This window comes from Aquila chrysaetos, chromosome 3, assembly GCF_900496995.4.
Source record: "Aquila chrysaetos chrysaetos chromosome 3, bAquChr1.4, whole genome shotgun sequence".
NCBI classification, from domain to species: domain Eukaryota; kingdom Metazoa; phylum Chordata; class Aves; order Accipitriformes; family Accipitridae; genus Aquila; species Aquila chrysaetos.
This window is the reverse complement of record NC_044006.1, coordinates 25,039,485-25,066,846: the sequence shown is the minus strand read 5'-3', so window position 1 is coordinate 25,066,846 and position 27,362 is coordinate 25,039,485. Positions and strand designations below refer to the sequence as shown.

At 39.9% G+C, this 27,362-nt stretch overlaps 1 protein-coding gene across 6 annotated transcripts in view; it reads right to left on the bottom strand.

Annotated features, from left to right (window-relative positions):
• Positions 1–27,362, bottom strand: part of CPNE4 (copine 4) — a 242,868-nt gene that overhangs the window by 45,659 nt on the left and 169,847 nt on the right. For all 6 annotated transcript variants that reach the window (XM_041122261.1, XM_030009660.2, XM_030009659.2 and 3 more), the window contains one exon: positions 8,418–8,516. In XM_041122261.1, the coding sequence (XP_040978195.1) occupies positions 8,418–8,516 (99 nt within the window). The remainder of the gene's footprint in view (positions 1–8,417; positions 8,517–27,362) is intronic.

Genomic DNA, 27,362 nt, shown 5'->3' with positions numbered 1-27,362 from the left:
GGTTTCGGGCAGATTGATAAGAACAAGCTTTCAGACCCTGACCTCTAAAGTCTACAATATTATTCATGCCTCTTACTGCAGGAGTAAAATGTATGTTTGTACATGCAAGTATCTATTGGCATTTGTAAATCCAGATTTGTATCTGTAATGTGTTATTAAATACGGTTAAGAACATTACTGTTTTCTTTCAGGGAGGTGCTTTCAAGTGCTGGGAGAAAACATGTGATTGGTAACATAAAGAATGTATCTCCAAAGGGAACCAGGATGAACTATTATCTAAAAATTCCCATTATGACATTTTGAAATTAAACATGTCTGTCTTAAATGTTACAATATTTTGCCTATAGTGAAGACCTTCATAAGTGTTACAGTACTTTGTCTATAGTGAAGACGTTCATATAGGATCTGAGCAAAGTGTTTGAGCATGTAAAACTATTTTTACTTCATGAACAGCCCCGGCGATTTCATTGAGCTTCAAACCATTGCCTAGCAGCAATTATTTGGATGTCTCTGAAGTATTTCAAACTTAGAGCTTTTGTCAAATGTCAAAAAAGGGAAGGCAAACCATATGGCTTTGGAGCAATACGCGACCTTTTCTGCACAGAGGAGGAGGAGTACTTTCATCACTGTGTTACTGGAGACAGATGACAGAGTGAAGAATGGGAAAAGACAAAAAAATGTTCCAACTGCAGGAAGCACATCTGTTTGCTCTCCCAGTTAGCCTACAGCTCAATTATTTCTCTCATGAAATGAATTTTCCAACTGAGAAGACAGGCAGACACAGGCCCACATGTTCAGGGGAAATCCTCCATAAACATTTTTTCTCTACTCAAGAGAAGCAGTCAGGCTTAGGAAATAAAAGCCCTTCTCTCCAAGTAAAGAGGGCGCTCTGTGACACAGAGTGCAATAAACTCATATTTAGGAGAGCAATCTGACAGCAAGGCAAAACCACTGCCCACTTGCATCCTTATACATTGCTGTCTGGCAAAATGGTTTAGCATACAGTTGTCTCCAAACTTACTGCAAGCATTCCTACAGAGAAATTGTGCTGTCTTTATAGTATAAAGCAACTGTAATATATCAAATAGACAGAAAAAATAGGAGGCAGGATTTGTGTTCCTCCCCTCAACACTGAACTACACTGGAGAGACCTCATTGCTTTCCCCTGAACGCCCAAGGTGCACTTCCTTAATTTTATAATCCTCCAACACTAACACTTTTCAATGTGCATGCTTAAACAAGGCCTGACCTATATGAACCCTTACACTATGCACATAATTCCTCTCCTTGGGAAAAGGATTATTTAAGCCTGATAAACATTATGTTCACGTGATTGGTTTCTGGAGAAAGTTTACACTATATAAGCACCAAAGCAGCATAACACTACTTCAGGGGAGAAAAATCTGTGCCTGTGGCGAGCCTCTCAGCTTCTCTGTGCTAACTGTAAATTGCAACTAGGAATGTTCACCTACCTTTGCAATGCATTTTGAGATGTATGGATAACGATTCTCAGCAACTATCTAAAGCTCATTAAAATACTCCATGTGCAAGTCACTAACATGTCATTGGCTGATGTGGATAGCAAAGCAAAGGAAAGAACATACTAGCAAATTCCTAGGAAGTAGGAAAGCAGAAAGAACAAACAATTTTGCACCTATTAAATCTGTTGATGTGACAGTACAGAGGAGAGGAGAGGAGAGGAGAGGAGAGGAGAGGAGAGGAGAGGAGAGGAGAGGAGAGGAGAGGAGAGGAGAGGAGGAAGAGGACATTCCCAGTTCACAGGCTTAAAAAAACAGTATTACCATTTTACATAAAACTCTCTATCTTCACTTACCCACCAAGATCCAGTTCTGACCTTGGCAATTCCCACAGTTCGAGCTGAAAATGTGACAAGCATCATTTGAAGGAAATTCCTATACATGCCTTGTCATATCTCCAGCTCTTCTAAAGGGAACAGAGTTCAGAATACAGCTCTAAGCAGGTACGTAATAACAAGAAAAAAATTTCAAATATTTTGCTTGCACTGCGAGGCCAAGCTCAATTTTCAGTCTGTTCATCCATTCCTGGTATTGATTTGACATTGTTTTTTATCAATTCATTTTTGTCTCTTAAATTAACTTTTTAGTTGAGCGGAAACTAATGCAAGAATCTGCAATCTGACACTAATGGTAAACATTGTGAAGTTTGGATTCATCATTCTGAAAGTCACTTAGCATTTTCTCCAAATGACTGGCAGCTCTGGGCTATGCAAGCTCTTTCCCTGTCAAACAACACTGAATCCGAAACAGAAACCAACCTGGTTTTAACTATCTCCTGTTAATTTAATATAAGTAATGTTGCAAAGGTCGGTAATGAACCCCCAGACTATACTGCTTTGGTGTTTCATTTATACCCCAAAATTGAAACCACCATGTGGAGAATTTCTGAATTTAAGACAAACTCCATCCAGCTATTCTTCAATGAAAGTCAGCAAACTAATTCTGACACTCAGAAGGTCCTAATCCTCTCATTGCTGTAATGAGGAGACACAGATCCCTCAGTGGGAGATGTTACTCCCCACAGTGAAGGATGCTGCCTTCTCAAACATCCTTACCCCTTCTCTTACCAAACCTCCAGAAGAAAAGAGCAAATGATGCAACCACCTGTGCCACACACCAGCAAAGGGACGTGGAGGTGACTAAATGCAGGCAACAATTGTAGAACCAAAATTTGGGCAGTATGTGGCTACCAATAGCCCAAGCTATTCAGAGACAGAAATGAAGATCTCAGGAGAGTTTCATGTACCCTGAGGCAAGAGAAATCATGATACAGAGCAGTTGCTTTCTCTGGGACACTGTGCTTGCACACCAGGACATTGGGTAGTCCTGTGAGAAAAGAAAAGGTTAGACAGCTATGGCAAAACTTGGGTAATCATTAGCATGTTCTCTTGCCCTCTCTGCAATTCTTTTGTTTCTCTCCTGTTCCTTCATGTACGGCTGCTGCAACAAATTGCATAGTTTGTAAATGACAAAGGAGGCATTGCAGTCTAATGGACAGGGTGAAAAAACCCAATCGATAGCAGGCAGCTGTATATCCTGCATTATCTTTTTCTGATGCCTCAAGAAAAGCAAGTCACTTTCAAGCAAACTGCAACTCCTCCTGCCTGAAAGGCTAGTTTATTCCTGCCATCCCTTTAGGCAAGAGGACAGGGTGGGTTTTTTCCTCCTTCTGCCCAGAAGGACATCCACCATGGGAGAAGAACTGCTTTTAATCACTATCAGAGGTTTCCTCTGGAAACTTGCACCTGGGAAATGAAGTGAAAACCAAAGCATTTCTCGTTTCCTCGGCCAAGTTCCCCAGCCTCACCCGTGCTCCTGAGGTTGCACTGCTGGCTGCTTAATCACAGGGATGTGGCAGGTGCCTGACATGGCTTCACCCTCCTCTGAAGCCTCGGTTGCCCTCTCTGGGGCCAGCAGCAGCTGCTGATATTGCAGACAGTCCTGGATGAACTTGATCATCTCCTGATAAAACTGGACAGGGAATTGTCTGTTTGTGTCCATAAACTCCTTGGGCCATTACCAAAGGCTTGAAAGTCTCATCCCTGCACAGTTATCTGAAGAGCTACCCAATGCAAAGGCCCTGAGTGAGGGTCATAGCCAAATATCTGGGCAAATGGGGGAACCCAACACAGATCCCCTCAGGACCCCATCCAATCTTGCGCATCACAGCAGCCCTCCTTGCCCACCTAATAACACCCTGAGCTTGTGGGAATGTCAGTGGAGATGGTCAGTACAGGAGGGTTTCTTCCTCCCTTTTCCTTCTGTGTGTGTGCACAATACACGTGTCCATTTTTATGTAATACAGGAACAGATTTTTCACTTATGTAACTCCCGTGTTGCATTGGGATCCAGGTGGTTTATGTTTCTATGACTTTTTTCCCCCAAAATCCCTCTGGCTTTATTGCCTTGATTTAAAAAAAAAAAAAAAAAAAAAAAAAAAAGTGACTTTTTTCTCATTAGTAGATGATTTATCCTTTCAACTATGAAAAGCTTTAATAGTCTTTAATTTTTTATCAAGCTTTTCTAGTCTTGTTCTAAAATGTTTGATAAGATTAATATTAGAACACCTTATAAAACTGCCACTGTACACAAATATTAAAAATATATATTATACATATATTTGGAACAAATCCTAAGCATACAATAAACTCAAAGTATTTACTAGTATTTCACTAAAAAAACCAAACCTGTCACAAACAGGGACGGACTTGTTCTTACTGTATTTTCTTGTGTCAAGACTATGGTGAAGGAGTAAATGATGCATTTTGGAATGGTGGAAAATGTTAAATAGAAGGTTTAGAAATGCTTGCTTCAGATGTGCATTTGAACAATGGGATGTCTTTGGGCCAGCTTTTATCGGTGGTCAGTATGAAAACAGCCTAGGTGTCAGAATGTAGCAGTGTGTGACAACAAGGTAATTATTATGGAACAGAAACACACACCAAGCTATTATCCTGAGGTTGTTCATGATCAGGAAGTCTTAAACAGCATAAGTTAATTTCATCTGTACCACCAACCAAAGACTAAGAAGCTTTCCCAGAATTTAGCCCTTTTAGTCATGGAGAAGCAACTGTCACTCTGAAGAAGTCGTAATTCAAGACTTGTGAATCTCACCCAAGACCTGCCACATTTAGAAAAGAAATTCATAAACTACTCACACCATTCCTGCTCAAAACAGGTGAGCAATCATTCAGATGAGGAATCTTCTCTCCTTCCTTCACACACTACTGGTTCAACCACTAGCAAGCTGCCAGTGCTAGATTCACAACACGTATCTAAATGATGCCTGGTCTCAAACACAAATTCCCAAGAAATATCACAGTGGAAGCAAGCCAGCAAGCCAACTGTAAGCTGATTGGATCAGAGGCTGACACTCAAAACTTGGGATAATCACTACCCAGCCCAGGGGTGGAACTGAGTCTTAGAAGCACCATCACCTCCTGTAAGTAGATGACACATATCCATTCTGAGCATCTCAAGTCGTTCTGTAACTGTTGATAGATTGGCTACAAGATACTTTCATCTCGTAGCCAAGAGGGGGAGGTTGAAGAATGGGTCAGAATACTCTGTGCCTTCTGGAGGATGAACTATGTACAATTAAAAGGCAACTTCAAGATTCTTGTCAACTCCTCCAGAGATGAGGTGAGCTGATAAAATGGTGAGAATTACTAGCAGTTCACAGATGACACACAGTTCTTCCTGTTCCCCAGCACAAAATACATTACTCCCACTCTTACCACTTAATGCATTTATGGCAACTTGTGGAGCTGATACCAACTAATACAGACGTTGCTGATGGGCAGAGAGGGAGAGCCATGCCATTGGTGTAGCCTCCTTTAACACTGCACAGATTTGCAGCTGGTGCATAAGGAGAGTTTCTGGATTCGCCGTCAAAGATGAATGTTCCCTCCAATTCTCCCTGGTTGCCTGAGAGAGTGAAAAACCCTGGTTGACAATCACTAGGATGTTTTGATTATCTTTTGATTATCTTTTGACAGAACTATAGCAATGTACTGTAGCTGGCCATAAAGTCTACTGCACAAAAGAAAATATAACCAGAATAAGAAGTTTCACTGTGTCTCCTTAGCAACTTAGACAGGGATGTCAGACCTGAGTTCTGCTCTTTACACTGGCTTCCACAGCATCTGAGATGAAATTCCAGGTTTTGGTCCTCATCTTCGACACTCACTGTTGTGATGCTATGTGAAAAAATGCTTAACGCCATGGGCTGAAGGATGTAGCTGGCAGTTTTATTCCTCTGACTGAAAGGAGTACTACATGGAAAACAACATTTTCTGGCCTGAGGCTATGAAAAAGTCTCTTCTAGGAACAAAGAACTATGTCTAACCTACTCCTCTCCTCACCCACATATAATTACATTTCTCTGATGTAGCCTTCCTTATTAGAAATACCTAGCAACACATCCATTCAAAGGCAAAACACCTTCCTCCTCCTCTGCCATTCCCTCAAGGTTTACTAAACACTCCATTGCACATGCTTTTTCTTTGGGAAGAATAAAACTAAAGAAAAAACTGACAAATGCTAAAGACATTACTTAATGTTGCACAAAGGATGTCGAGTTAAACTATGCACTAAGATGTATTTATGGGGTCCGCAGCTAATGGCATATACTGCCTTTGGCAGCAACAGTTCTTTTTGGAGAATACAGAAAAAGGAGAGAGGATGAGGGAGGGAGGCACAGAAGGAGAGAGAAAGAGAGAAAGGGAAAAGGAAATTAGTCTCTGTCTCCAGCCAAGTGACAAGTGACATGGTCTCCCACACAAGCGACCTCTCCTGTACAAGATATGATCACAATACTTTTTCCATAATAACTATGTTGTTTTCACCAGGATCTGCTCAAACTTGCTACTGCCTGTTCTTGCCTATCGTGCTATTAGTACTCACTGAAGCCTGCTTTCATCAGGTGCAAGAGCCATCTAGCATGTACATGTATATTCTTTGGGCAATATTTATTAGCCACTTAAATGTCTATTACCTACTATCTTATCCACTAAATCTTGTTTTTCTCCAGAACAGACTACAAAACAAGGATTAGAAAAGAGAGGGGGAGAAGGACTGATTGTCACATTGGTGGCAATTGTGTCCCATGAGAGCTGGCTATAACAACAGAATCGGGTTTTGCAGGTGTGAGCTCACAGAATAACTGCACAGTAACAACAGAATGAGAGCAACAAGGAAGAAATAATGCCACGACGCCTTAGCTGTGTGGAGGCGAAAAGCTGCACTTTTGCAGTGAAAGCAGATTGCAATGTTACAGGTGAAAGGCAGCCTGCCGAATGGCAAATTGCAGGCCCTTAGCAAGAGAAAGGTTCAGGCACTTGAAGCATTGTGCAACATTAAAACATTCCTGGATGGCACTCTGATACTGTAGTGTCAACCTAGAACAAGAATTGACAAATTGCTGTACTAACTTCTTATGCCTCTGAAAGAGTAACCATCCTTTTCGCTAGGTGAGGCTGAAAAGAGCAGACTGTTTCTCCATCATAATAAAGAATATATAGTTTATCCTTCACAGCCATTCCTGGCACTCTAGACTGCAAGTCTCTTGTCTTGGCCAACAAGCTGTCAGTTTGGGAAGGACTGTGATGCTCTTTTGAAGACATTTACATTGGAAATACACACCCTTTACCACTCTCACACAGTCCCTTTCCCAGCCAGAGGTATTTGTATACAAAATTGGAGTTGTCACATCACTGGCCTTGTTAATGTTATTCACTCTGGAATCTGTTTATCTCTTTAGGTAGGTTTTATTGCCACTCAAATTCAGTTTGGTTTAAGTTTTGATCCTCTGACTTAATTTGAGAGAAGAAAACAGGGTTTCATTTACACTCAGGTTCTGTTCAGAAGTTATTTATGACAGGTTAATATATGACTGATATGTATCAACAGTATTTTACACACATGAGCAACATTTGCTAAACTCTAGGTTGTTCTAAGAACATCAACAGAAAATATCTAGAATAATCATAAAAACTTCTTGACCCATGGAATAGCCTGACTGCTTACCATTTATTAAATACCTTTTGATTCTTTGTTAGCTTTCTATTAACACATTACAAACAAAACCTTAATATAAAGCCCAAATAAAGCTTATTAGGCATTTGTGTTTGGTTTTGAGATCACCATGAAGCAGTGAATACAAATTACCAGCTGATTAGAAAGTCAACATTTTTACCTCCCCCTCAGAGAATTTATCAAAACTAACACCTTCAGGAGTAAGTAATAATAGAAGATGACAATTTCTGGAATTAAATATGCCAAATCATTTATCATATTCAATAATTACCATCAATTTGAAAAGATCAGGCTGACATAAAGAAGTGAAATTATTAATAAGCTAACAATTACATTTTCCCTTAGGACTGTAATTCATGAGATATTTAGGAAACTGATTAGTTTCTCCATGATGGGTTCAGGTTAGAGCTGGCAGCAATGAATGCAGCACATGAGAAATGGAGAAAGACGGAGAATGACCCTCACCCAGTAAAGGCCTTTAGGCTGGTAGGGAAATGCTCTGAGCACCCAGACTGTGCATCTGCTTTCCCGTAACAGCACAGCACCTCATAGAAACCATGTGCTCAGGCTCAAAGGAAATAAAACTTAGCAGAAAGAAATGCCTCTAGAACGTGAACTAGAAAAGACCCTAAGTATTGCAGGCATGGATGTACAGGGAAGGCTGCTTTTTGCATTTTCAGATTATCATGTCCAGATAACAGTAAAACCTATGGGAGAGATCAACACAACAACTAAATTCAGAGAGATGATGAGGCAATGTTACTTGCTTTATTACAGGATTGTCTGAGGAACACTGCTCTACAAAACTTACATATTGAGATTGCTTGGATAGTTTCCACTTACCTGTCTTCCTTCCATAGCTCCTCGCATTTCCTTGAAAGTCGAGCTAAATTCTCCAATGAAGTCATGCTTTCCGTTGGAATCCCAGTCCCAAACTATGCACTGGGGAGACAAAAGGGAAAAGAACAAAAGAGCGCATTTTTCTTCAGACAGAAAACGGGTTACACTGAAAAGTACTACAAGAGAAATTATGATATGCATTGGGTAGAGTGTTTTATCTAGAAGGAAATCACAAGACATACTAAAAACATATTCTTGTCTAGATCAAAATGAAATGACAAGTGGAATCTCAACACAGCTTGCCACTGACAGTTGTGTGTTATCGAGTTGGCTGATGAAAGCAAGTTCATGTATTTTAGAAAGAAAGGATTCCTTGACTCCATCTTTTTGCTAGGTGTAAAAATACAGGATTATGTGTATTTGCATGTTCATGGTCAAATGGTGTCCTGAATTAAGAGTCACTTACCTCACTGAAGTGCTTTACAAATATAAATTAATATTCCAAACCCTAGTTGTTGTGGGCAAACATTACCATGCTCATTTTTACAGTCAGTGAATGTGAGACAATAGTTACAGAGATAATTTTCTGAAATGGCTTTGAATTTATACACATCGGTGTTTGGTGCCCATATCTTGGCTGTTTTCCAGCGTTGCTCAACAGTGACTATTCAAACCAAACCTTGCTGGTAGTCATTCCTAAATTCATGCATAAACATGAATATCTCCATGAGTTTGAGCTGTGAGAATTTTATTTTACAGACATTGCTAAATACAATTCAGCTAGCCAAGACTGAAGCACATCGTAATAACTACATGCTTTGCTAAAAATTAATTTTAAAACTGGCCCAAAGACAACAAAGGGGCTCACAACTTTAAAGAACAAATTCCCAAATTCAGCCTCATGGTCTCCCTAGATAAAGCTTGCATATGTTGACAGAATCAGGAGGCCTTTACCAAAAATGTCCTGTTAAAAAATACCTTTTTTCCTTTTTTTCTCTAAAGCAGAAATGCCTCAAAGCCATCTGCACTGTCGCATGAGTGCACTAACATTGGGCTATCAGATGGCTTTGAGGGTAACGTCGACTCCCTCCTGAGGGTGAGTCTTCCAGGTCTGTGCATGGGTGTGGGGTGAGGACTGGACTGGTGGAAGTAGTAGAGGAGGTCCCTGCGGAGAAAGGCAGGAATGAAACATAACTGGGTGTGGTGGGGCAGCAATACTCAGGCACAAGGCTTAACAACAGTGCATTTTATCAGGCCACTTTGTCTCGGTGAGGCTCAGTGCTTTTAACCCAGCACTGGTGGTGACACAACACCAGAAGAAGAGCGAGGTTTGGTCTTCAGAGAAACCTCAAGGCATTTGAAGTTTGCTTGGTCCAAAGGGGCACTTTGAGTTCATCTGGAAGGGAACTGAAATCACTGGATCTTGACTGGATCTGGAATGTTAAATATTTCCAGAAAAGCATTTTATTGAAACAGACTTCCATGTCCACTAGCTATGCTTTCTAACCAGTCTGAATAATCCAGTCAAAGCTGGTAGGTGAGCACTGTGGCCAATCCCTTTTCACTGGCCCACTAAACCAGGGGTTTGTAAATTCACTTTGGAGGTAGGGGAAAGAATCTATAGAAAGCTTGAGATATTGGCAAAATGACCGAATCCTTTGAGTGAGAGCAAACAGACAAAAAGTATTTCAGGAGAAAGACTATCTGAAACAACGTAACTCACTACAGGCAGGGTCTCTCACAAAGTCAGCCTTAATGGGTGTTCATCATCTCACATCCTCCCACCACAGCTGTAAGTTAATAAATAGACTCTTCCACACAAAGGTTTGTCCATGTGAGGTCCATTGACCTGAAGCATAGGTAGGAAGATATTTGATCTCTACATCTAAGCCAGTTACCTGAATTTATTATGCTGCTAAGTGCCCAGGCACCTTATTTGCCTTTGTAGAAGCAACACAAAGGTGGTGATTTCACTAAACTCATACCCAGGACTCCTTCTGGCAGTATACCACCACCCATGTTATCATTTAGGTTCTTTTTTTTTTTTTACAATGACTCTAGCTTTCTTTTGAACTTTCAATGCTGTTCCACTTAGACCCAGGAAGAGGTCTGGTTCGATGCAAGGGGAATTTCTCTGATCCGTATAGAAGATGGGTGGTAGAGGTACAAAGGACTGACCATAGGGAAAGATTACAAGTATGTCTCTTATTGCTACAGAAGTTAATCAGTTGAAACAGTTCACTGGTCAGGCAAAGACCTGGCTCTCGAGCCCTCCGTTACTTTTCCATCCTACCACCTGCGCTTTTGCTTACTTACCTTTATGTAGGGATCCCAGACAAAAGGAAGCTCCAGGTCAAAAAGTGAAAATATTTTCTCTAAGACTTGGAGATCCTTTTTAGCAGCTTTGACATTGCAGGGGTGGGTGGAGGTTAAGAGGGAAAGGCAGGGGAGTTCCTCTGTATGCTTGTTTATAAGCTAAATTTTACACAAGAATAATCAAACAAGAGTGGGTTTCTGGTTCTGGTAGTGGTAATGTTGCCTGGAACAAAACTTGACACAGTATTTTCATCACTAACAGCCCTGGAGAATTCTTTATGATGAAATCTTCACCAATAATCACTCTATGCTTATTATCAACTGCAATTTTTCGATGAGCTGGTAACAAAAAAAATCCAAGGAAAAGAATTTAATTTACAAAAAACCCCTGAAACCATTTTTGTTTCATAGAGCTTGAAACAGATTAATTTTCTTTTTCTGCGATATTGTGTGTTAATATAAATTAGTCATTTTTTATTGAAATTACTTTCTAAATATTTCATGAAAAAATGGATTTCAGAGATTAAGCGTTACTTAAAACAATTTTTTTTCCCTGTAATGATTGTGAAAATGAATTAAGATCCTAAAAGTAACACTAAGTAAAAAGATTTGTCAAAATGTCATAGCAAAATTGATATAAATGTGCAAAAAGTATAGTTTTAGTAACGTAGGGAACTTTTCAAAAAATGTTTTTGAAAAAAATGGCTATTTCACAAAGAAAAAAGCCAACCCTTATTGTGAAATTTTCCAACCAGATTTACTTTTCAGGTTCTGTCTTTAAGCTCTATTGGAGCATAAACACAAGAACAGATCCAAAGTTATCAGAGACCTCCAGGAAAAGGTACTTTGAAAAGATGCTAACTCTTATGAAGTGGGAAAAGCTCTGTGTGCTGATTTGTGGTTAGAATCTTAACTGGAGATGAGCAAAGTTAAATTACATTTAAAATGTCCACCCAACAGGGATCCAACTGCTTTTTCTTTCAAGCTAGAGGCTTTCTAACCTTAGCTTTCAGAAAGCCAGATGGTACTTTGATCTTCATGTTGGCTTCATGGAAAAGACAAACAATTACAGTATTATCTCAGTGCCATTTGCGCAATTAGAGCTAAGGAAGAAAGGGGGTTCCTGCATGTACATCCATTATGACTTCTTCTTTTTTCAGTTTCACATCTGCCCATAGAAATTAATTGTTACTCTCCAAAAAACATGTTGTACACAGTAATGATTCTGCATTTCAGCTGTATGTGAAAAGTATTTCTGAATCTTATAAATACTGGGGTCCAGAAGTTTTTATAAAAACCCACTCAGACAGATAAAATAAGCAGGGAAGGACTTTTGCAAATAATCTAGAATCAGGTAAAGACCAGAGGTGATAACCAAAGGATTATTTTCCCTATGAAATACTTCAAAGCTGTTGTTTTTTTAAATAAGGCCCTATGTGCTTTTCAAATCAAATCCCCCACAAATCGTCCTTTATCTTTAGGCAAACCTTAATGTGTTCTTTGGGTCTGTACTCTTACAGGTTGCTTAAGCAGATGATTATCAGTATACCTACAGTCTATTAAAAGTCTCATTAATTCAAGGAGGCTTTCCATATGCTTAATTTTAAACACTGGTAAATCAGTGTTCAGATAAGTGGTGAAAGAATTCAGTCTCCTACCTATGGTTAGAAGCTCAAATGCAGGGAATAAAAACTTCTGTCTAATGCTGCATGGTAATGGAATAGCGCTGACTGGAATGATGAACACCTACTCCTGCATGGTCCTTCCTCCCTCCCCAAAATACCTGCTGACTGCAGGGAGAGGGAACACTGTGTCAGGGCCTCTCAAGGAAAGGCGCTATGCCTGGTAGAGCTAACCAGTAGACTCAGTTAAGAGGACATCAGAGGATCACTTCTGGGTACGCACATCTTCATTCCTTCAGCTTTTCTTGTAAATGCTACAAAATGAAAGATTTCCTTTCAGGCTGAAATTGAAATTTTCACTGGAGAAGGGGGGGGAGAAAGGTCCATTTTAAAAAGAAAAAGATATCTCAGGTGGATAGAGATGGAAATTTGCCCAGGTTTTATTTCTGTTCAGCTTTTTCACCAAGCATAGATTTTGACAATACTCTCACTACAAAGGGAACTTCTGAGCAGCATGCAAGAAAAATTGCATTGATACTGGAGCTACAACAGCACAGGCTTCTCTGGCTGAATTTCCTAATGCTTCCCAGAAGATGTCAGCTAGATTAATCTTGCTACCTCTGCATGAGCAAAAAAACCTCACTTGCACAATTTCTGATTTTAATTATATTTTACAGAAATATAATCTGGACCATCCTCCAGCTCCAGCCAATACTGATGTTCTGTGATGATGCCTAGATAAGAAGTAAATCAATTTCTCTGTCCAGTGTCTCCCACAGAGCGAGGCAGGTTTCTTGTTTGATAATTCAACAGCAAAAAAAGAATTCCTACCTTAGATCCAGAGCACATGATCCACACTCAATCATTAATTTTTTAAAGTTTAACTTCCGTGACCTGACTTGAGACCAGAAAGTGGTGTTCCACATCTCAATATGAGAGTCAGACTGTGTTTTCACTGAGCAAAATTCTTGTACAATTGTCATAAAATAATTCTTCCCATGCTCACCATTCTATTTAGCTTTAACCACAAGGAGAACTAAGTAAAAGACTGACTACTGTAAGTTCGCATTTGTGTGTGTGTGTCTGTAGGTGCTGAGATTATTTTCCCTATATACCTTCAGGGAAATGCTTCAAGTGATTTGTCCCCATTAGGCTGTCACAATCAGAGAACTATTATATACAGCACCTTTAGGCAGGGGTAACGGAGTGACTTGTAACTTAACCTTGCAATTTATGAACCAGCCCAAAACATGCTCTGAAGGCTAGCTTTTAAAAGACTAGCAGTAAGCCTCATGCTAAATCCTATCTGGAGGCAGCTGACAGCCACACCATGGAAATGTACTTCTTGAAAATAATCCATTTAAGTTTCCCTCAGCTAGCCAGACACTGCAGGTTATAGCATGCACAAAGCCAGCAAAAACTAGAAAATTCCCAGTCTTGCCAGCCTGAGTTTCTCCAGCTCTGCATATGCTCAAACTCCAGTTATGAAATGCTAGTATGGCCTGTGCTGGTACTACCTTGCCACCTAGTTGGAGAGGTGTAGCATTGGACAGCCCTCCTGACAACAAAAGAGCTTACTTAACTTAAAATACTTCGCAAACTTGCAACCAAAAGATACTGGCTTCGGTGGCAGAGAAGACCAAACCCTTGGTCCATCGTCCAGCTGCTCTATGCTGGCAGAAGAGCAGAACAGCCAGAAAGGCAGCAGCCTCCAGCAGCCAGAGTAGTCCCGTGGACAGGAGGCTCCCTGCTCTGATCTGGCTGTGATGCAGGTGAGATTCTAGTTCATCTATTGAATCAAAAGGAGATTTCTCTATGTGTTGTTACTTCAGTATCTATCTCCTGACACTCAATAAGGAGTGGAAGGGATACCTTTCAAGGAAGAGAATTATTTTTGCCCATGAATTGCCTAGTCCCTAGCTAGGTGTTAGGGGAACAGTACTGAACGAGAGTGGTTTAAATTCTGAACAGAAACCATCTTGGATGGCTTTTCCTTGCGTTTCTGTGAAACAAAGTATCTTGTGGCTAGGCAAGAAGAAGAATGCTCATTTTTGGACTTGAATGTAATAACTTACAGACCAGTCAGGTATACAGTTCTTACCATTCAACTCTAAACTAAAATAACACCACAATAATTTTTAGGTAGCGTTTATATGACACTTAATATCTCTCAAAGAAACAAAGTCTTGAGGCAAATGTCAGTGACCTTCTCTACTAGAATTACTCTGAACTGCAGGTGGTATGATGTGGCAAAAGGCTACAAACAGAAACTCTTCTTTGGTTCATTCTCTAGGATCAGTGAGAAAATTTAAAAAAAAGACTCGGAAAAGCCAAACAGAGAAGGTGAAAAAAAATCTCAGAAAAAAATTTACTTGATCATCAAAGTGATTCTTCTGGAACAGTCTGTCTCTCATCAGGGTTATTATTACTTGATAATGAAGTAAACCTCCTACTGTATGTCCCTGAAGTATATGTACCCCACTTGGAATACTTCAAAGAAGGTCTTTTTATAGGAAGGCCTTTATGCACTACCTACCCGTTCACCCCACTTGGGTATGAGAAAAGCTACGCAAAACCTTCAGTACAAAAGCTAAAACACTTCAAGCTATCTTTTTTCTGTAGTCATGATGTTCCAAGGCCAAATTCTACATTGTACACATCACAACCCTGGGTTATGTGCTGGAGAATAACTGTCCAGAAATTTGGTCTTTCCTGCTGCATATGAAATTCTTTGCTCTGTTTTTTTTTCATCCAAGCTGATCATCACAGTTCTCTCTTTTCACTAGTTGCACTTCTCCAAAAAGTTAAAGTAGACTTTTTCTGGCTCATTTCAGATTTCCTCTGAAGTTGGGCTCCAGTGAGAATAGCGTGAACCAGCCGAAATGAACCAATGTTTCCTGCAAGTCTCTCACTGGCTGAAGTTAAACCTTCTTCAGAGGACTGTACATAAAATATTTGAACTTCTTCCTCTCAGAAAGGTTAACTCAATTCTTCAAACTAAACTACTCAAAACCCCTGGACTAATGGGGAAAAAGAGCTCATACCCGACACTATTAGACTATGTGCAGCCTCTGTGAAGCCAATCTAGAAGCAACTTTCAAAGTTTTCTTCTTGACTACAGAGCCTCATTCTTTTTGAAAACTACATCTGTTCTGCTGAATTTGAATGGACTGATACTCATCAGTCCACCAGCACAACTGAGTTTGCTCCATAAGCATTAGATGAAACCCTGGCTCCATTCTAGCCAATGCGACTTTTCCTATTAACTTCAACACGTGCCAGGATTTCATCAATAACTTTGTGCCTCCTGTACATAGATGGTGATAATTGATATGTTAAAAGTTGACAGGGTCGTTATTGGATTCAGATCCTTTGCCTGTTGAAGGGGACTTGAGACAGAGACTCATTAATAGATTCCTCTTGGTTAATGGTAAGTGATTCAGCATTTCCTTCGACATGCTGCAGTGAGTATAGCACCCAAAACACAGTAAAAAACAAAGAAAAATTATCTTCCTGTGGATCTAAACACATGGGAAGTTTGCTTTTAAAATTATCTGCTTGGGAGAGAAAAGTGAAGGGAGTCACAGAATGAATCATAGAATGGTTTGGGTTGGAATGGACCTTAAAGACCATCTAATTCCAACCCCCCTGCCATGGGCAGGGACACCTTCCACTAGACCAGGTTGCTCAAAGCCCCATCCAACCTGGCCTTGAACACTTCCAGGGATGGGGCATCCACAACTTCTCTGGGCAACCTGTTCCAGTGCCTCACCACCCTCACAGTGAAGAACTTCTTCCTTACATCTAATCTAAATCTACCCTCTTTCTGTTTAAAGCCATTGCTCCTTGTCCTATCACTACATGCCCTTGTAAAAAGTCCCTCTCTGGCTTTCTTGTAAGCCCCCTTTAGGTACTGGAAGGCTGCTATAAGGTGTCCCTGGAGCCTTCTCTTCTCCAGGCTGAACAATCACAACTCTCTCAGCCTGTCTTCATAGGAGAGGTGCTCCACCCCCCAATCATCTTCATGGCCCTCCTCTGGACTTGCTCCAACAGGTCCATGTCTGTCTTATGTTGGGGGCCCCAGAGCCGAACGCAGTACTGCAGGTAGGGTCTCAATGAGAGCAGAGGGGCAGAATCCCCTCCCTTGACCTGCTGGCCATGCTTCTTTTGGTGCAGCCCAGGATACAGTTGGCTTTCTGGGCTGCCAGCGCACATTGTCGGCTCATGTCCTGCTTTTCATCCACCAGTACCCCCAAGCCCTTCTCCGCAGGACTGCTCTCAATCCCTTCATCCCCTAGCTTGTATTTGTGCTTGGGATTGCCCTGACCCACGTGCAGGACCTCACACTTGGCCTTGTTGAACTTCATGAGGTTCACGTGGGCCCACCTCTCAAGCCTGTCAAGGTCCCTCTGGATGGTATCCCTTCCCTCCAGCATGGTGACCGCAGCACACAGTTTGTTGTTATTGGCAAAGTTGCTGAGGGTGCACTCAATCCCACTGTCCACATTGCCAACAAAGATGTTAAACAGGGTAAGTCTTATTTTTCTACAAAAAGTGGCAGGTCCTCTGATTCACGATCAGAGTGATACAGTCATATTTTATTGAGAGCTGTGACATGACACCAGCCTGAGCCTATTTCACTTCTTGCGAAATGAAAACAGGGACCATTTACAGAACCATCATCACCAAGCCCAGTTTCTCTACACCACCACTGGAGATTTGAGCACAACGGCAGTGGCTCAGCAATGATGGGAAGCCTTGCAGTTGGATGTTGCCTCTTCTTGACAGCTCACAGCATATTAAGAACCATCAGGGTCATTTGAAAACCAATTACTTAAAGCCACAGTTTGATTACCCTTATTTGTATTACAAGGGTGCCTAGGAACCTCAAGCATAGATCTTTCACCCTGTTCAGTGCTGACAAATGAACCCCAGAGATACTCCTCTGAAACAGAGAAATATGCTATGGTAAGTTACATCATTTGAGGGACAACTTATAACTGGATTTTCAATGGCTCTGTAGGTTTTGACGGTGATAAGCTTCTACTTTGCAGTCACAGTTAGGTTTATGCAACAAAATCCTCAGTATATATACAAGAAACTGCAATTACTAATCGGGTTCAGCACAGACATGAATGCACACTTCCGTTTGTGCACTGGCCTAAAATAGAGATCTGTGTATTTGAAATGTATTTCCTCAACCAAAACATCCCTAGCAACTTAATATGCAACACAGAAATGGGACAATTTTTCAGTATTCTGCTTGTGTTCATGAAGACTTAGTTGTCCAACAAATGAGAAAGCAGGCTAGAGCATTTTTAAAACAAATATAAAATGGTGACTTGACTTTCTATTTCAGTCAATGAGATTCCAGTTTTTGAGCCTATGTCTTTGGCCTAATAGTCCGTAACATAATGTGCAACTTTTTTCACATATGGTATGATAAACACAAAACAAATAGTAAAACATAACAGCAGCAAAAACTTCTGCAAACACCACCCTAAGGCTCCTGTTGTGAGATTATCAATACCTCTGAGGTAGTTTTCTCCATGAGTATCCCTCCTTTTGGTTCACAGTCTGTTCTGTCCCTATGCAAAAGAATCTGTCTTCCAAAACTTTTGTGAGAGGTGATAAACTAGTGTACTGACCCAGTAGTGCCTCCTCTCGTTACATGTATCTGAGACTTCTGCTCATCTAACAAACAATTCCCCGTGTGCCAAATAAAAGGCATTGCTCATCGGCAGGCCTCTCTGATGTACCTGTTGGAGAAGCTGCAGGCACAGCAGTAAAATTTATCATAATTCATGGGTGTATATCAAAAAGCTCTCAGACAGAACAAGCCTCTATCCAGTTCCCATGTCTACTCTCAGTTCCTAAAAAAGCTCAAGTTAGCTTTATCTTGCACTCTGAAAGTCAGCCGATAAAAATCAACCATTGCCTTATATCTCAAGCAGGAAAGGAAGATGATGATACTTGGCAGAAAGAGTACAAAATGCTCTTCCCTACCAGAGCAGCATGAAACTGTCCCTGAACACCACTTGTAATAATGATGAGTGTTTATACAAAGTGACTGATTACACTGTTCTTTCTGTTGTCAATCAGTGGGGGAGTTAATTCCACGTCTCTTGGATATCATTCCAAAAGAATGACCTGGCAAACAGCATTAGCTTTAATGGCCCTGAACTGGTCACTCTATTCAGTGGATGATACCACAGCATAAACATCAGTGGAGGTGGACCTTCCCAATTATGGGTAATTTATTAAACTAAGGCAGGCAGAGGTTTCAAACATGGAAAGTTCTTAGTATAAAGTGGACAAGAAATTAATTAAGAAATGTGAAGCAATACTAAATGTTTATTAAACGAGTATCCTAAACCATGTTTCCTACGGAAAATGAAGAGATGAAATATTTAGATTTCTAGATTAAGCAGAGACACAGTGCATAGGCCACTATAATTGAAATGGCTAAAGTAACATAAGACGTCAAGGTTAAAAGTTAAACCCAAGCTTAATTTAAGGGTAAAGGTGTGAGAATAAAGGTCACAGTTCCTTATCTCATTCACATGTTGGATTTTTTAAATCCATCCTTGTGAAACTTCTACTGAATACTTTGCACCTGTTATAGCAGTCATCACTGGATGTAAATGGTCTCATTTCTGTTTTTCTTTCCTTTTGTTCTGAGCCTCAGTTAGTGCCTTCACACAGACACACTGTTGCTTCAAGGTGAACCCTCCATAGATCTCCTTTTGATTAGTGCACAGATTACGTACTTAAAAACAAAACCTCCAGCCTTTTTCAGCACTGCTTTTAACTTAGTTTCCTGGTCAGAGTCTTATTTTATCTCCTGTGTTGTATTTAGTGCTGAATTCATCTCCTGTATGGATGCTGAAAGCATCTCCATGAAGAATCTAAAACCCTGCACTGTCACAAGCTCCTGCGGCAATGTATCGTCAAAGATTTCCAGTAAGAGTTAAATTAAGATCATGACATGGTGTCTGGATCTTTCAAAAAAGATTACATATCAGCTAAATAGCAGATATTGTCCTGTTTCTTGGAAGCTTATGAGCAAGCTAAAACTGTGAAACAGTAGCATTGTTGACGTATCCCATATTTTTTATATAACTGTTCGGATCTTTGGTTTTTTGTACACGTACGGTAACCTAGTTTCCGGGTTTTGTTCTTGTACTATGTAGAAACTAAGACTTTAACAGATTACATTAACTGCCTGTCTAAATCTATACAGAATTCCTTTCCTATTTGTATTCCTCTCGTATCCATTCAAGTGTTTAACAAATGTTCTCCATAATTATGAGTTCTCAGTAACTGCTCTATATTTTCTGGGTTTATCTCTTTCCATAACAACGGATATGACACTTTTGTATAAGCAAATGTGCTGTATGGTGGGGTGGAAACTTGAGGGTGAGCTCACTGGGAAAACTGGCACATGAACAGGGAACTCTTGTGTTTGCCAGACAGGCTTCTTTCCAACATCTCTTGAAAATCAGGAAGGAACAGACTGGAAAGCCAAGGTGCCCAGCACCACAGTTACCCTACGTGACTGGCAAACCTGAAGGTAAGGGCATATATGGATGGGTTGAACACAGCAGTCTCCTCTGAAAGAACATTTTGTAAAGATAGAGACATGGAAGGAAGGGAGAAAAACTCTGGCAGAAAATACACTGCAGAAAATAGAACCACTGAGGTTTCCATATGGGTGAAATGATCTAGAAACCACATGAAAGCCTAAGGCTAATGAGGTAATTGAGTGTTTTGCTATAGCATCTAGTGAGGCCAGATTCTTCCCCTATGGAGAAGATGAGACACTGTGGAATATACATATGCTTTATAATGTAGCATATTATAATTCTATATTAATGTAAAGAATATAGAATACATTTATAAAATATAGTATATATAGTATTGTATATAGTATCACATATATTATAGAATATATATACAGTCCAAATCAACAATTAAAGTAATATATTAATCTTGCTTTATATGAATCCTTCCCCGCTTCTTGAGCAAGGAAACATGTTGTGTAAACATTGACTCCTAAGGAAACTCAGCTACATATAATGGAACTAAAAGAAGGAATCTGACAGCTTTCTGTGACTGTAACAATATTTCTAAGAGACAAATAGTCTGCTGCACACAGAACGCTCTAAAAGTAGTTGCCTTAAATCACTATTGTGACATTTTTTTGCCAAATATGCAAAGCAAAGCATGTGCAAACAGTAATTTATTTGATTAATTTTGTGTGCCTCTGTCTTCTGAACCATACACAAACAGATGACGATTTTTGTGAAATAATGTATTTCTTTTGAAGAGTTTCTGTGCTTATGCTGTTTCTCACTTGTGAGCAATCTGTTGTGACTAAATGAAGGTTCGAAGTTTGGTACTAAACCACCTCAACAAAATTCTGACATATTCACAATGCAGCAAAATTAAGAGCCCAAAGTGCCCAGAATCAGAGGTGAGAAGCCCAACATCAAGATTTTTAGGAAAGAAATACAAATTCAAATTCTGTTGCTTGGCATGTTTTCCAGTGACAATAAAAGTTAATGTTGTTTAGTATCAAGTTTATCTTTGGGATTTCTCTGTTTCCATTGAACTATCACAGTTCTAACAGATGCTTAGCAGTTTTGAAAATAATCCTGTATCCAATCACCTTTCCTCCTTCAAAAAAAGCAAATAAAGATTAACGCCAGATGAAGAAACCGACACATGGCTATCATCAGTGGCATATGAATGAGGTGGCAGAGATACACCTTCACCCCACCCCAAAGCAAAGAGCCAAGATTTTGGCAAAAGATGTTAGTGAAAACAGACACTCTGAGCTGGACTGTGGCTGGCACTGACGTTATTTGAGTGAACCCTTAGGTAACAGAGTTACACGGTGGGTTTCTCAGTGCGGGGATGACCCTCCAGATTCAGGATGGGATTGAAGCTTGCTGCAAAAAATTTCTGCTGCAACTTCAAGTGCTGCTGCTGCATCTGAGATGTGCCAAAATACTTCTTCAAAGGACAAGAGAGCTGACCCTGTTTACTGGCCTGATTCCAGCACAAGCAATTAAATTTCTACCATCTCAACAACCCCTGCAGTTCAGACTGGAACAGTGTTATTTGCTGCTTCCTGCCCTGAACTGTCGCAGAGCGTTTCTGTGTGCTCTTGAGGAGTTGCCACAGGTCACCCCCAGAGACGGCTGCCTAACAGGAGCAGGTGAAGCCATGCTCACATGCAAGGCTTTGCAATTACTGTATTGAAAGCAACTAAGACCTTCACTGCTTATTGTTCCACTATCACCTCTCATCAGCTGAAGAAAATCTAGGTCTAGCCCCTTTTTGTTATTGAAGATGACTGAGCTGTGAAGAGCAACTTAAAATACTTACACTTCCATGGCCTAACAGCATAGAAGAATAAAATGAAAACATTTGTACATATCTGCCCATTTTCTGTTTCCTTCTCTGCACTTCAAATCAGTTCCCAGGGCATACAGGAGTGATGAGATTAAATTAAATAAAATGGCTGATTGCCTGTGAACTTTCTGTAAAAATAAACCGCATGCATTTCAGTATGCCTGCTCTCAACTGAAAACTACTCACTAACGCACCCCAGATCGAAGAATACTGCAAAGTAGAACGGGAGAAAAATAGTATAATTATCATGCTGGAGTATTTTATAGCATATAAAACTAGCAAAGGGTTTTGGAAAAAAGCAGCAGTGCCTGTTACTGCTGGGTTTAGCAGAGGGCTTGGGTGTTTTGAGAATGCAAAGAAATGCAGCGTTTGGGAAAAATGAGAACTTCAGTAAAGAGTGTAGCTAGTACTCTAAAACCAGACTTTCAATAGCTGAGCTCTATGTTTGTACTCCCAATAAATGGTAGGAAGTAACAGTGCTCAGATATCTAAGTACCTTCTCTGAATATGCAATCAGGTACTTAGATTGCATAAATGACCAAAATTATGCCACAAATAACTGGAGGTGAATAAAAAGAGGCCTGGTTAAAACTGAGCTGATAATTCATTCCCTAATGTCAACATTTTGTCAGATTAATGTGCAATTTCCTTTGCGAACAGGAAGATGATGTAGGTGTGGACATACTTTAATTATTCTGCTAGGTGAATTACGAAACTATCATTAAAATAATTACCAATGGAACAAGGAGAATCAAACATTTAATTCAATGTAGTTATAACCCCTATTTCCTCCTAATGTGGGTGATTTATCTCACTATGATTAAAGGAAGTAAGGACACTTCAGTAAAACGCGTGCCTGTATCAATAGGCTAGCTATTAAACAACAATCACGTTTCAGTAAAAAAGAGACCCTACACAGAGAATAATATTCAGGCAGAATAAAGTGACTATTCTAACTGGTCAGCAGATATTCTCTGAAGACTACCAACAAAGGAAAGCAATTGAAAAAAAATCCAAGTCATAAATACCAAGTTCATCCTATTAAACAACTGCAACAAACTAACAGGATTTTTGAGTATCTTCTCTATTTCATCATGTTCCTTCTCCCAGTTTCTCAAACCAAGTGGTACGTTTGCACATTGGTTCTGTACAGGTTGCCACTTTTTAGAGATATATTTTCATACATTTATGTAAAGCACAAATGCACTCTAACAACTGTGAAAAGGAGGTGGAAGAAAAAGCACTGAAAAACATGTCAAAATCCACATATTAAAAGTCATAATAATAAAGAATTCATGGCAGAATATTTGGTAGTTGGGCATCCTTTGGCACTAGGAGACAGGTTTCCCTGTAAAAAAAAATAGAAGAGGAAACCCCACTGGACAGATGAGAAAGACACAAAAGAACAACATTAATCAGTTAGTCATTCTGATTTTACCCTGCTAACAAAAAGAAAAACATCTCTCCAGTTCAAACACAGTTTACAGGGTACAAGCTTTTCTTATTTGTGATGTGTGCACAGGGACCGACATTTGCAATGAAGTGTTTTAGCAGGTTCCAGCACACTTGGTATCATAAAGAGCTACAGAGAATAATGTTACTGAGCTTCATCAGATGCCCCTGACAAGTCACCAGTTCAAAGGCTTTGGTTTCATTGACTTCATTTCCACGGAAAACAGTGAAAAATTTAAGCTCTTATTACAGTAACAGAAATAAAGCAGCTTTTCTTAAAATGCAGTGACTTCTACAAATGACTGATTATTGTTATCCTTCCCATTACTGTGTTCAATGCTTTTATTATTGTGAACCACATTACCTGAAACCACTTGTATAAGGCTCTGGACTGCAGGTGGCACTATTATGTCATTATGAAATGAAACAACATTATTCCTGAGACCAGTAGGCAGCACAGAGGAGTCTAACCTACTTAGTGAAGTACTCTATGAATATAAAGTATGAAATCTAATACTACTCATATATATAAAAAACAATTCTCCCTGAGGCAAAGATTAGGAGGTATCATCTGATGCAAGCTGTCAACATTAGCTGAAGTAAATGGAGCTGTATCTTTTACACCACCCGAGTATGTCCCATTGACCTTCAGTGGCCTTTGGATGGGGCCCTCAGAAGGAACAACTGAGAAAAAAAAAAAAACCTGCAAGCACAATAGTGCGAGATCTCTGTCTTTAAAACAGCCGGGTAAGAGTAAAGCAGGTGCTACAGTAAAGTTAATTCTGCTATGCATTGTGATGAAATGAAGAGCAGATATAATGATGAAAAAATCAAGCTGTGACGTTTTCAGGGATGTTACTAAAGTGACAATATTGCTTACAAAGTACTGATGGAATTGTAGAATATTATATTCATGCTTTACAAAAGGAGCAAGCAGTGTACCAGGAACCCATCTTGTACACAACTACCATCCTTCCGAAAGCTGACCCTATCCTACATCCAGACAACATGAGGTTTGTGGTGGAGTTGGCAGGAACAGGGTGCTGGCTTCACAGAGCTACTTGGAGAAGGAGGGAACTCTAACACCATTCACCTTCATTTGTGGTATGATATATGTGAAAAATATGTTAGACCTGTGTCTAAATCTAAATCACCCAACACAGCACGCTAACTGCAGAAGCTCTGCAGTCAGGACAGACTTTTCTCCACCTTTCACATGCATACACAGAAATATTTCCAGTTTGTGATGACTGCTGTGTACGGCAACACTGATTCCCAGGAGACTTCTATGGAGCACTCAAAAGAGGTACCTCTTGCTAGCAAGGAGACCAGCACACAAGGTGTACAGCACACAAAAGGCATTCACTTCCACTAGGTGTGCACCAGCATGGCAGCAATTAGCTTCGCTGTCTTTCAGGTTTCTGTAGTATCATCAGGAGGAGTTCTGCAAGTCAGTAATAGCTGTTGATCTCCCTGTAAGCTAGCCCGCACTGACCAGTCCGATCAATCATTCCAGAGCTATATAAACTGTCCCAGGGAGACCTTCTTTGGACATAGGAAAAATATTGTTGCTTAGCAGTCAGTCAGTTAACAGTCAAGATATAAGGTGAGGCTGAGTAGTCAGAGGGGACTCACAAGTGGAAAGATGAAATCCAGGGTAGAATCTCTCAGGAAATATAAAGAAAAGTAGGTAAAAAACCTTTTATATGAATAGGCCTGAGAGTACTCAAGGCTCAGAGAAATCTGTACTCCAGACAAGCTAACATCATATAGGATAGAAATTTCTTCAGTATTTGTCATACGCTTTGCTTTCTGACTGCCCACAGAGCAGTGTTAGGCTTAATTGCAGTACTGTATAAAGAGATGGCATGGTTATTAATGGAGATTCCAATCACTGAAAACAGATCTTGGGCTGGAAGTAAATTGCTCATTTTGAAGTCATAATTTCATTTCAGTATTGCAAGTATGAGCTGAAATAAACTATGAAATTTGCAGAAAGATGTCAACTTGCTACACATAATTAAATTCTCACCATCTTACTGCTGCATTCCATCAGAAAATATATGTAGAAAATGCTTCATATTCTGAAATGACCTGTAGGTACCTAAGCACAAGATGCAGTATCTGGAACTCCTAGAATAATTTGGGGCCAGGAGTTATCTTCTGTGCATTTTTTTACTTGTCTATTAGAAGGAGGTAACAATAATCAACCTGGCTAAGTACTTTTTTCAGATACGCTAATGAAGAGGTCTCCAAGAAGGAGCTGTTGCTCCTTTTAAAGGGAATCGTTTTTATTAAGCTTTGTTGGCTCCTCATGCAACAGTCTAATTCCTTTCCTTAGTCAACAGCCTGGCTACCCTCCATATCTCTAAGATCCTGCCTGATACACCTGTCCTCGATAGCGTTTGTAAATAAGAAACCTTTTTCTAATGAGAGCATGGGGAAAAATGTTTTTCTCTCCCTGGAGGACTTTCAGAATTTCAGAAGTCTCATTCCTTCTGTATCAGGACAAACCTGAGACTGTTCACATTTCTCTCAGGGACTGAGGGAGGGAACAGAAAATAGTGTTGCTGCCCTGTGGGTAGGGCACTTTTTGCTTTGACTTCCTGCTCCACCATTTTCCCTGCTTTTCAGTGACAGGCTTTATCCACTGAGGAGCTGTTCTAGGCTTCTGGCTGCTGCCTCTCTCTTATTCTTCCTGTTAGAGCTGCTTCGCTTTGCATAAATTTTTAAATATTTATAAGGCAAGGTTTTGAACCTGAGTTTCCCACATCAAAGGACAGCATTAAAATACCGGATGACAGCATCAGCCTTTCTCTTGTTCAGTCCCCCCAGTTCATTTATACAATGTGGATCTGCTTCAATAGAAAAGACTGGTAAAATCAGCTTGCAATTAGCCAATATACGAATGACTTGTATTCAAATGGCTTTTCCACATCTCAGCCAGCTGTTCTGGGCCAAAGGCTCTGGCAGTGCTAATCACTCGTTCTCTTTCTCTCTCTCATTCTAACCAGAATTTTCCATCCTGCTTAAAGTATTTCTCAAGGAAAATTTCTGTCAAAATAGGTGCATTTCCATGAAGTTTCAGACACAGTTAAATCAACCTCTTCCGGTGAACACTTGTCTATGGAAAACATCTATTGATGCTTAGCAGCCATCTTACAGAGCTGCTGAGAGTCAAGAACAAGTGATAGTGCACCCTGGTTCTAACACCAATGTGATCTCAATCAAATTATTCACGTATACGTTATCACTTTTCCCATCCACTGGCACTAGGGAAAAAATGGACTTAAGGTGCAGAATTTCTTGGCTATGCTGCCTCTATGTTGTTGTCCCTGCATTAAAACAGAAGTGTGTTGTGACTTGTCCCAGGTATCGTAACATTTGTAAGCTTGAACTCCTGGAGTCCTGTGACTATCTCTCAACTGACATATAAAAAACCTGAGTCTTTGTACATATAAAAAAGTTTGCAAACCTGAACAGAAGGTAAGCAATAATATTTAAAAACGTTATGCTTTTATTTCATTTGTGTAACTTGCTGAGATCTGATTCATTATTTTGAAAAATGGTGCTTGGCAGTATTATCTGAGGTAATGGCAGGGTCTAGGCTTTACTTTCTCTAGTTCTCCCCAGGGTGGTTGTATTGTTAGTAATCAGCTTCATGTCACAAGTGTATAAAATAATTCATTGTAAAGTATTTCAATATCCTTGAAGGAAATGCTGTGAATAAATACCGAATATTGAATCTATTAAGTAAATGTGTTAAGGAAAGATACATTAGTCCCATACATTGAAACTGTGAAATAAAGAAATTTACTTAATGAATGCACAAGAAAGAAAAGGAATAGCTCCTTTCAGCGGTTATGAGTCTAATCTTTCCTTCACTTACATAAAAACGGCTATTTATTACCACAGCATACTACCGGAAGCTACAAAATCAAATGCAGTTAGTAGAAGTGTCTTTTAGTAATGTGCTCTCACTGTGTTAGAAGATCCTGTCTTTCAGAAGTACTGAAAAATACCATAGGAGTTCATCAAACACGGCAAATAACTGGCCCCTACCAGGAACAAGGATCCTTGCCTCTGTTTTGTAAAATTTAACAAGTCAGTCAATTTAACATACAGTTTAGTACAGAGA